This window comes from Anarhichas minor, unplaced genomic scaffold (assembly GCF_050575085.1).
Source record: "Anarhichas minor isolate MPS153535 unplaced genomic scaffold, ASM5057508v1 ptg000027l, whole genome shotgun sequence".
Classification (NCBI taxonomy): Eukaryota; Metazoa; Chordata; class Actinopteri; order Perciformes; family Anarhichadidae; genus Anarhichas; species Anarhichas minor.
The window spans coordinates 8,885,257-8,897,713 of NW_027466473.1; the positions used below are offsets into that span (position 1 = coordinate 8,885,257).

At 40.8% G+C, this 12,457-nt stretch overlaps 1 protein-coding gene across 1 annotated transcript in view; it reads left to right on the plus strand.

The window, feature by feature from the left end:
• LOC142959875 (roundabout homolog 1-like) overlaps positions 1 to 12,457 on the plus strand; it is an 80,335-nt gene that overhangs the window by 24,533 nt on the left and 43,345 nt on the right. Inside the window, exon 4 of the mRNA XM_076101379.1 lies at positions 4,047 to 4,373. Coding sequence (XP_075957494.1) covers positions 4,047 to 4,373 — 327 coding nt within the window. The remainder of the gene's footprint in view (positions 1 to 4,046; positions 4,374 to 12,457) is intronic.

A 12,457-nucleotide genomic window follows, 5' to 3' on the forward strand; every position in this document is an offset into this window, starting at 1 on the left:
ACGTGTATATCTGTGTGTGTGTGTGTGTGTGTGTGTGTGTGTGTGTCCATGCGTCTGTCAGCCTCTCTGAAGTGTTATACCTTTAGAAAGGATCATTTTTCACGCTGAGCTGACAGCTAGTGTGACCTCAGTGCACCAACCTAATTTGATTGTGATATTTGATATTTTCACTGTATATTTCTTTGGTTTGGTTTCAAACAGTCATAGTAGCCTCCTTTCATGCACTCTAAACACATGCAGCACTGTACTGTAAATGACACGGGGGTAGGTCGATCCAAGACCACCAACGTTGCCCTAAATTACACTCATTTGTTACATTCAGTTATTAGATTCTCAGATTGCATGATTTGTTGTTTCAAATCCCCTACCATACCCCTTTATCACCTCTCCTTTCCTCCTCTAATTTATCCCCTCGTGGCTTCTTTTTTTTACTCACTTATTCACCAAACCTACTGGAATAAAATACAAAATACCTAGCTTGTTATTCCACCATACTAGGGCTTTCTACGTTTTTTTTCTGTTCATTTTAGTTAATTCTCAAGAGAGAGAGACTCACAGTAGTAAGAAACACAGACTCTGTACCCACCTGCTTTCTCACAGACTGACACAAACCTACACAGACATGCTCCTTTCTCTTTCATGGTTGTTCTTCTCTCTCTAGATCTTCACAAGACAACAGAACTGCCTCTGGGATGACTGACAGAAAAATACATATTTGTAGGGGCACAGGTGCTACAAATGACCTTTGGTGTGTACGTATGTACTCCATTGTGCATCTGCGGGCATGTTTTTGCATACTGATTGTGTGCTGGCGGCTGGCCCTTTGCAGATAAAGCCCGGTCTTCTGGGGGCCCACTTGTGGTGGGCTGATATTGCCTTTTCTGTAATGCCAGGGAGCTTAGGGAGCTGCATGGACCCTTAGGCATCAGCCCAACACAATTAGGAAACGTAGGCAGCATGTGTGACCGAAGGCCACAGTGGCCACCATGTTTATATTGTTCGGTTATGGGTTTAAATGTTAAGACTCTGTGTAAAATTGTACTTAAATTAAATGTTTACGCCTATTTTTGCACGAAGCTACATGGGTGGTTTAGCCTTTCTATTCTTTTTTTGGTTTAGAGAGCCTTACATATTGCTTTTTTATGTGGTTTAAGATTATTTTCCTCATTTTTGAAATGATTCAGAACTTTATCTGCAGTATAAGTGAAAGGTAATTTTTTCATTCAGGCAACATCTTGGCAGCACGGTCTCAACATGGCTTTGTGCTGTTGAAGAGATCTGTTCACCAAATGTATTGCTCACAATCCCAAAAATGTTGCTCGGCTGGCTTACCAATGTGGTGCAGATATTGATACCCAGAGGACGAATCCTAACAACTTAAGTGATCCCCTGTTTACAAACATAACTTTCATTTTTGCTGACATAATGACTCACATTTTGTCACAACCAATAGTATTATCTTTACAGAAGTTCAAGCTGCATTTGCACTGTGACATAGGAACATATGAATCGATACTGTGGCCTGTTATTTATTTGTATTTCTGTAAAATACTGGACTTTTTTTTTATGTATACTTAGTGGCACAAACATTTTTAATTGAATTGTACTTATATTTGCTTTTGTAATAAATGTGTTATTAATGGCTGATATGAGGTGTGAATTCCCTGAGAGTGTAATGATATATTTTCTTTTTTTCAAAAAATTTGCCATTATTTAAAAAAAAAATCACAATCCCATTTAGGAAATGATCGGCATCCGTATTGTTAAAACTGTGACAAAAGGCATCGGTATAGTATCAAAATAGAAACATGTGGTATCGCCCATCCATGCTGTGCCGGGGCAAAGACAGGTCCTGCTGGTGCTTTTTTTGTATAGTGCTCGGAGGTGTTACTAAGGAGCATTTTATAGAGGGTAATTACCTGCATGTCCAGTTCAACATTTTGGCAGTTTATTGTATTCATCAGCATGTAGCCTTTACGGTAGGTCGACCACTTGACAGCATTAAAAGGAAAAGCAGACCAAGGAAGCAAATGGTAGGAAAAAACCCCAAAAAAACCAAAACTGAACATAATAGTCAGGCAGTGGGAGGGCTTATCTCAGCAGTCCACATCCATTAAGTCAGACTGCTGCCATCCAGGTAATATGGAGCTTTTGAATGCAAAACATTAAAATGTCAGCGCCTTTCAGTTTTCCACTTTCACTTGTCAAACGCTGTTCCTGACTTTTTTGTAAGTGAGGTACGTTGCACTCTACCTCTTAAATACAATCACATTTCTCCTTAATAGGATTTTGGAAAAGATAGTAAATATAGATTTGTGCAAACACACCAAACATCTATCACACTATGCAGTGGATCAAATTCTCACCCATTTCACAATGTGCAAGGTGTTATCTATCTGGGTAAACACTTGTCTGTGTGGGATTTATTGGTTTCAGCGGGAGTGTAGGAGCTCATCACTGTCTTGCACGGTGGTGATTATCTGCTTTACAGGACCATTGGCACATTAAAGCGTGACCTGCTGAAGGCTGTGTAAGCTAGTGTTTGCAGGGGCATGAAAGAAGTGTTCCCACAGCAATAAAACAAGTAAACAGTGGTTGACATTAATGCCACATTTGTGTCGTCTCCTCCTTCTCTCTCTCTCTCTCTCTCTCTCTCTCTCTCTCTCTCTCTCTCTATTTCTCGCTCTCTCTCGTGTTGTAAGCAGTTTTTTAGCAAAATTGCTTCTGCCTTTCAGTTTAGAATTAAAGGCGATTTTAAATTTGTTTTTTTCTGGAAAAATACTGATGCCTGTAGCTGTTTTGTGGAATCCACACCAGATTCTCCAGCATTCGCACAATACTGGAGGGACAAAAAGGAGGAAAAATGACTGAGGGTGTGTGTTGGGACAGGGTTGGAGCTGGCTTTACTGTGTTGGGGGCTTGGAAAGAGATGGAAGGAATTTAAGATGTGCAGAGGCATTGGAGTTGTGTACCTGGATCTCATTAGGGAGGTTTGCTTTGTCCTCTGCCTCACAGGGACTCATTGTTACACAGTTTCTTTGACAAGACCATCATGACTGACATCTCAACGGTGTATGAGGGATTAGAGGTGATTTTGTGGTCGTTAGTGTGAGTATGGTTGGTGGTATTGATTCGTATTTCTTTGGCCGGTTTAATGACTCGAGGCTGTGGTGAAATTGGCTCCAAATGGTGAACACGAAGCATAAATAAATGTATACTCCAGTAGGGTGGAGGACAGACGGCTCCTGATGAGGATGGGTATCCTTTCAATTTTGCTCAGAATATCGGAACTGGCATCTATGGAAAATACACTGCTTATAATGAGATTTTCCACCATATTTATTTCCCTTGTCAATAATGAAGTGTACTGTGTGGAAACAATCATAATACATTTGGGGACTTATACATTTCCTGTATTGTTACCTATGGTAGTGCAAGTTTCAGACATGTTTAAACTGAATATTTAAATTGGTGAACATAACTCAGACATTGTCTATAGTATTGTGTCTGTGGAGCCATAGATAACACCATAATCCTATTATAATTCAGCCTTGAAGCTCGTCTCAAGAACCGCATATAAATATTTCTTTGCAAATACATGTTTTAAGGGGAGACATGTATTTGAAAGATATTACTTCCCGAGGATTTCACATGTCAGCTTTGTTTTTTCTTTTAATTTACAATGCCTCATGGGATTCCAACTGCTGAAAGAAAAGCCAAATATTTTATGAGCGACATGCGATTGTGTGGTAATTATATTGTCAAACTGGATTATTGTTAATACGAGGCACTTGCACAGCAATAATACCGTGACTTGTATAATTCCTTTAGAGCCGCTGCTGTTTTGATTAATACTCCTCTTTATTGCATGGAAGGATTATTTGATACATTTTACTATGGCTCTTTGTGGTGTGTTTTTTGTGTTCAATTGACAAATACAGTAAGTTCCATGTACTGCATTATACAGCAATACAGCAGTAAAGTGTATACCAGGAACTCATTTTCCTCTTTGCTTATGTCACCTTTGCACCTCTCTTCATCTCCAGGGTCTCGTCTTCGCCAGGAAGACTTCCCTCCCCGCATAGTGGAGCACCCCTCTGACCTCATTGTGTCCAAAGGGGAACCGGCCACTCTCAACTGTAAGGCCGAGGGCCGTCCGACCCCAACGGTGGAATGGTACAAAGACGGGGAGCGCGTCGAGACGGACCGCGACAACCCCCGCTCCCACCGCATGCTGCTGCCCAGCGGGTCCCTCTTCTTCCTGCGTATCATCCACGGACGACGGAGCAAGCCCGACGATGGCAGCTACGTGTGTGTGGCCCGAAACTATCTGGGCCAGGCGATCAGTCACAATGCATCCCTGGAAGTAGCCAGTAAGTTCTGTTGCCCCATGTGTTAGTGTTAACATGTTATAGTGCTTATAGCTTTGATGTTCAAAATGACGCAACACACACATGTACAACATTCCAGCAGGGCGTGATCATCCGCAAATGCACCTAATATATAAATGGCCACAGTCCAACATTAGAATCAAAAGTGTACCAGATTGCTCAGTCTTTGATCAAGAATAACCAAGAAGCTATCTCTAATACCCAAGCACAAGATGCAGATATACAGATAATAATTGCCTCGGCTCTTTTCAGCATTTTAATTGATTTCACAATCCGTCAAAGTGCATGATGAAAGTGGTGATTTTAATATCCATCTTCAAAGAAAGTAAGCAGCTTTTTTGAAATATATTTCCTCAATATAACCTTTAGATAATCCCCTTCATAGAATCCTGAAGAAAGAATAACTTTCATAAAGTGTATCACAGTCTTTGTTAAATTTACTTCGCACTGTATGTCTTCTTACTTTCACTCAACCCATTGCATTGATCTAATTTGACAAGAACGAATCTAAAAAGCCTGTTTACTTGTGTTACTGTCTTTCCAATATGGGTCATTTTTACGGTGCAGGGACAGGTGGAAGATCACTATGCGACCCACCTGTCGGACACGCAGCAGCTGTGTGTCTGCTTTAGTCTCCAGGTTCAAACAAGTGCTCAGTGCACAACAGGTGACAGTGTCAACGCGCTGAATCGTAGAGCTGTAAGTGTCAAGTGTGTGGTGTTGCCAGTTAAACAGCCTTTCACTGCAGTATGTCTGAGGCAGGAATCTGTCAGGTTGCATGCAACAGCCAAATGTATATATGTATGTGTGTATATCTATATATATATATATATATATATATATGTATATATATATATATATATATATGTATATATATATATATATATATATATGTATATATATATATATATATGTATATATATATATATATATATATATATATGTATATATATATATATATATATGTATATATATATATATATATATATGTATATATATATATATATATATATATATGTATATATATATATATATATGTGTTAGTTAGATTGATGGAATAAAGCTTGGGTAGAATCAGACAGAGGGCAAAAGGGTCAGGGCTTACGACCATCAGAACAGGGTATTTCGTAAAAAGGTTTTAGAATAATAGTACCCCTCTAGTATCCGTTTCACCTTTTGAATTATAATGAAAGCGACGGTCAAACGTATCACGGAAATGCTAGATCAGCACTCTAACCCTAAGAAGCTCAGCCCTCTAGGGGGAGAGTTTATTACTTGGAGTTCACTAAATTTACTGTCAGGTTTAAGGTCGGGCGAGGGGGAACACAGAGAGGACTTGTTGAAGCTGCCTGGATGAATTATGTCTCCCTGTTTCGTCCTTCAGAGGTCACACAGATTCATGGGTCACCCATAGTAAAACAGAACCCCCTTTGGCAAATGCTGCTGAGTTAGGGAGTTTATAAGAGGACTGAGAATCTGGGGAGTGTTGTGGGCCACACTCGGTCAATAGACCTTGTTAATGGCATAGTTGTTAATTTTGTGTAGAGTTTTCATTGCTTAAAAGCTGCTTTGGCTGAAGAGAACTTGATTCAAAATAATGACCCTTGAGCTGACATTTGCTGGTTGCTCTTTTGCGTGAATTATTTGCTTTGACAAACAGCCTGTGCGCGCACACACACATGCACACACACACACACACACACACACACACACACACACACACACACCAAATAAAATATCATCATGTCTCACTTGTTATGTTTGGCACTCAAAATCACTCAGGCAATAATACTGTGTGATAACACTCACACAATGATGGAGCAGAATCATGGATTCTTCTTCTTCTTCTTCTTCTTCTTTAAATTCTTTGAATTCGATTTCCCCCCCCCCCCCCCCCCCCAAAGTTCTCCCTTCACTTTCCACATAGCACTGTCACCAGGTCAACATTTTATTTGCAAATTATTGTAGTTGTGACCAAATTCCATGCAAGTGAAAACATTCAATCTTATCATATAAAGATCCTCTGCTTTTCAGGTCACATCAGGGTAACATTGGGTTTTTTAAACTACACATTTGCTTTGTTGACTACTTCCAACAGCGCCACCCACGGAAGAAGGCCCTACCAGAAACAACCGGGTATTCGATACAATATAAAACGAAACACCACAAAAAAATATATTTTGTTGTATTCACATTTGTGAATGTCTGTTTTGCAATTTGAATAATCAAGTCTGCTGGACATTGCAGACAATCAAGGGGTGTGGTACTCCCACGAGATACCCTGTATTTTTGCACACTGCATTTAGCTGAAAGCACGTCTGCACCTAAGAACAGCCTCACATAGCCGGTAGCACGTCTTAAGAGTTTTAGTCTTTAGATGCACGCATGATGCTAAAGTCAAGAATTGTTTTCATTAAACAAATCCTAATTCAATGTTTGCATGTAGACAATACTTTGCTGAAGATATGGTGACGTTAGTCAATACGATGAATAATTTATGCACTTCACCTGTCCCCAAAGTTAAACGTTAAAGAGTATAGTTAATATGCATGATTGGCTGTCTCGAATATCTTGTCACATTATATCTATATGATGAATTCATGGTCTCGGCTACCCAGGCAGGGAAGAAACTGCAGCATTCGTCATTTGATCTTTTATCAACAAAGTAAATGTGAAAGCTGCAGTTGAAAATGAATTACTTATAAAAGCCCCAACTCAATTCCAAATGAATTTAGAGTATTATACATTTTTCTAACGGCTTTTTGATTGAAGCGAAGTAGGGGGAGGGGGGGATGATGAGACGTGGGGAGACGGCTGACAAAAGACAGGCTGGCAGGCTGGAAGTGATGGGAGCAGGAAAGGAGTGACAGAGACAGACGGCAACAGAAGCGAGAGAGGAAGAAGTGTCTGTCCTTCAAGGCACAGAAGTGAAACTAGTTTGCAGAAAATTGAGGCGACGTGGTGGAGACAGTGACAGATGTAGTATGTGCTGGTGCCTGAAGCGTGACCACGGGGTTGAAATACTGTGTAAGCGCACACAACATGCTCACAGACACGTGCACACGCACACACACACACACACACACACACACACACACACACACACACACACACACAGACGAGTGTAGCCCTTTCTGAAAGTGAAGGAGATGAAATGAGGGAAAAAAAGGAGAAAAGACATATAACTTAGTTCCTATCGAATAAATGTCAGAGAAGACACTCAGCATATGTTTTTCTGCCTGTGGGGACCCTGGAGGACCCTGGGAAATGAACATATGTCCTATTGACCTCAGCCACTTGATTCAATCATGGAGCGCTTTATTGAGGTGAAGGCAAAGTCACAGCCGGTGTACTCCAAAGGTTATTGGATAGTGGACCTGTTTTTAGGTTCAGTAAGGGAGAGGAATACATTATATTCATAAACTAATTGGACACTGCCATTTGCTAGTGGAAAGGCTTGTTGCAGGACTTAAGCTTAAGCCACAACACTGCAGTGATGAAGTATGTGAGCCACAGAGAAAGACAACGATACAGCCGGTCACATGACTGCTCACCTATAAGAGCGTATGACGAGAAAGACACAGTTGTCAAACTGTACATGTTCATATATATATATATATATATATATATATATACACCTGTTACATGTTACATTTCAGGTAGCATACATTATGTTTATGTGGAAGACTTTATTTGGGTTCGATTGTGCACCACATTGCAGAAGGCAGAGTAGCCACAGTTGCTTCAAGCCAGATTTGTATCCCTATAAAAGTTTGCTTCCCTGTCTCATGGTTTCTCCAAGTAATTCAATATTTCACATGAGAAAAGTCATCTCAGTGTTTTCGCTTAAAATGAGATCAGTGACATGTAATAGTGGATAAATCCACTTAAGATTCAGATCTCAATGTGGCACTTACAAATACATGTTTCTTAGATAGTTTATTTAAAGCATACATCTCCAAAATGTATTCATATTTCGTCATCTTAAATGTGTGCAGTTTTGTTGCCTATACATATCCTGAAAAGCCAGTGACAGTCACAGAGACATGTGATGGCGTGTGGTGATTACATGAATGCATTAACGTGACGGACGTGTTCATTGCAACACCACGCTCTCTGAAGTGGATCATGGGATGTGCGCAGCTCAGTCCAGACGGGGAGATTGACAGCTTAAGGTGGAACCCCTGGTCTGCCTCCCTGTGTGCTCCCCTTTGATTGTAATCTTATGTTGGAAACGAGCGGGGTGCAGGAGATGTACACGGCAGCGTAGAGAGAGAGGCGGATTCTCAGAGGTCATGTTTCCCCTCTGCCTGCCCCTATCCATTAACTAATGGCTCCCCACTTCCAATGGCTGTCACTGTCACTGACAGAATCCTGTCTGTAGTCACTCTGGATAATAGCAATAAAAGATCCTAAGTGGCAGTGGAGCGGTACGTCTCAGGAAAGTTGTCATTTTCTCTCCTTAAGGACTAGGAGTGGTATTGTTTGACAGACACTGACACATTGCAAAATGCTCTTCATCCACAGCCACAGCGTCAGATATCAGTGTTGACTCCCAATTGCCTGTGACAGTCTGTGAATGCGGCGCCGGCCTCTTGTTCCTCATCCGGTTTTCCGCTGCCTTGTTCTCTCCCAGTTGGCCTATGGTTAGATCCGTCAGTGAATACGTATCGCACTCCGGGGACAGCTGGTTTGTGTTTACAGTCTGGAGACTGGGGAGAGTGCACTGCAAGTATTATCTAAACAATTTTAGTCGCTATATTCCCCTCGGCTGAGCGTTGTCAGGACGTAGGGGAAGAGTTTGTTTGGCTCGCAGCGGCACTGCGAAGGGAGAAAAGAGGGGAAGTACTCAAGAGCTTCTGACAAAGACCATATGGCTCCTGGGTGTGTGGCAATATTATCAGAATGTAACGTGTTCCTTCTGCGTGTGTGTGTGTGTGTGTGTGTGTGTGTACATTGTGTCAGGATCGTAGTGTATGCACATGTGTCTTAACTGAAACAACAGGCGCTACTTTTACAGAAAGAACTGACCTTCACATCTTTTCATTCTTTGGCAGATTACTGAATTATACCGTTAATTATAACTCCCTTTGTTGTTGTTTTTTACAAAAGTAGTTTTCAATTTGCAGTCGGGATGCGTTTTAGCTTTGTCAAAAAAATACAATAAATGTCTAGCTCTATGTGTGATGATAAGCTGGCAGGCTTTGTGAAATATCTCCACTGCTAAAAGTTCCTCTACAGGCATATGACGCCTTCTTTGTTGGCCATGTATTTCTTCCCACTTTTCCCTTTCTGTGCTTATCTTGGGAGTATAAGTTGCTGACGAGATGAGACAGACGTGCCACAGGAGGAGAAAAGCAGCCTGAGGGAGTCAAATCAACAAATCTGTCTGTTGAAGATAGACTTTAGTCTGCAGTATGCCCCTGTGTGCCCATATGTGGGCGATATTATGTATAAGTTCTTGGTGTCTGTGGTGAAGTAAAATATCTTGGTCATTTTATAACAGAACACATGACTGATGATAACGACATTTCTAGGCAATGTCGTATGATGTATGCACAAGCAAACAGTCTCTCACGCAAGTTTGGTATGTGTACAGATGGAGTGAAGATGTCTCCGTTCAGAGCATATTGTACACCACTCTACACTGCACACTTGTGGTCAAACTACAGAAAAAAGAGCTTACAGAGACTTCAAGTAGCTTACAATGACGCCATGATAATACTTTTAAAGAGACCGAGATGGAGTAGTGCTAGTGAAATGTTTGTGCCTGCATGAGTCAACACTTTCCAAACTGTTTCCAACATGACCTCATGTATAAATTCATCTGTCGACTGAATGACGACTTAAAATGAGATCATAGTTGTTTTAACCAACATAAGGTTTAGCACCACACGCTACCAGTCCCAGCTGTGGCGACATTGGTACAGCTGTCTCTTTGTAAGGCATTGCTAGGCCTATGTACTTTTATTGTTTGTGTCTGTCTTTTTATGTATTTGTCTCTATGGACCCTGAGTCTGAAACAAAGTCTATCTATCTATCTATCTATCTATCTATCTATCTATCTATCTATCTATCTATCTATCTATCTATCTATCTATACGCTTTGCGTGTCTCTCCATTTCTTCTACATTCACCACCACCCCTCCAAATCGTGTTGGATATCATTTTGTTCTGAGGAATGTATTCTGCTCTGGTTGTTGCTGGGGAGACACAGTTTGCCCCCCAACCCCCCCCCCCCCCCCCCCCCCCCCTTTCCCGCTCAGCACTGAACCTCGGTGCCGGTTGCATTTCCCTGCAGCCTCGGAGCAGTAATGCAGCCAGATTTTCATCCCTTTCCGATAAACCTCCGTGCTTGCTGTGTCATGTTACTCTGATGTCATATATATTTCATTCACCCATTTGCCGATTTGTAACCTGGCAGGAGAAACCTCTCGGAGGGCCAAACAACCAGGACTTAAGTGCTTAGCTGCTTAGACGTGTTTATTGCAACTGAAATGAATTAACAGTGACAACCTATCATCAAGTCACAACTTGCAACAAACCCTGTAATGACATAAACTATGATATGTCTAGTGTGCCATATATTTTACTTGTGAATTTGTCAGTGTGCAAGTAAAGTATTAAGAGCTTACAGCGTGGTTGAGTAATCCTGCTGTCACTGAGGGAAGAGGGATGGTTGTGCTTTTGCTGAGATGTTAGCTTTATCCATCCTCTTTCCGTCACTCCATAACGCCACAGTCAACAGCACCCACCAGCCATATCTGTGCTCGGGGGTTAATGCTATCTTCCCCAGGGGTTAAAGGTTGTGTCACTATTTCATTTCAACCTTGTGTCAGTTGTAATTTCCCAAAGCTTTCCGCCCATCACCCGGTAGAAGTTGACTGCAATTCTGTTTAAAAAAAAAAAATACCAGCTCAGTACAACTCTGACAGTCCCTTCAGGGCGTGAAGATGAAGAATGAGCACTCTCCCAGATGCACACTAATTGTGGTTTGATGATTGTTTGTTAGTGTTTATGATTAAAATGTCAACTTTCTAGACTACCATTACACTAATCAAAAGTCATATGTGATCTAGAAGAGACGGACACTTTGCTTTGTTACTGCCAGCATATCAAACATTCTGAATGAATACCAGACAGCTAAATTGCACGGAAATTGAACTCAGTGTTTGTTTTTACAAGGTTTTGAAGCAATATGGACAAACATGTCCTTTTTTTAATGAACATTCACTCTTTGCTTAATAAAGTAAAAATAACGCCATTGGATTTAGATGCTTTGCTTGCTTTTGGCTTACGGCACTGCTCTTGCTGTTGTATCCGCCACAAAAACAGAGGCTCTTTCCTCATATATTCACAATTTAAACTTAAACTATTATTGCTAGTGTCAAAATCAAGTCACTAATCAGCTGATTACACAATTGAACCCAGATAAACATAAAAGGTGCATTAAGTGTTGCAAGGATGAAAATATATACTTTACACAATGTTAAATACACTACTGTATTATGTATTAATAGATTTTTGCCAATTTACAGTTAAAGTCCAACAAAAATGTAATTGCATGATTAGTTTCTGCAACAATCTCCATGTCTGCTTGTGAAAATGCATGTCTTATTTTGTCCTATGAGTAAAACAATCCATAACCAAAAGCTGTAATGTCGGCGTTCTATCATAAGCAGATGCCCTGAATGAAAACCAGACAGCAGCCTGTTACGCAACACAAGAGCCACACACTTTAAACAGCAGCCCACATCAGCATCCCTGCTGAAGTCGCGTCCTTATCTAATTAACACACATAAACACACGTCTTGTTCTGCACCTTAGCTCATTGTCGAGCAACCAAATTCCCGGAGGAAAAGTGCACTGCTAACGTCAGCATGCAGGCTAGATAGATAATTAGCTGGTCAGCTGCAGCACATTAAAACGGAACGTAAACTTTCCTGAAAATATCACTTGTTGGTGTGGTCCTTACTCCTCGCTACTTCTATTGACAACAAGTTATTTATTAAACAGACATTATTTTTGACTGCAAGTAGAGATGACTAAATGTGAATTAATTTGGA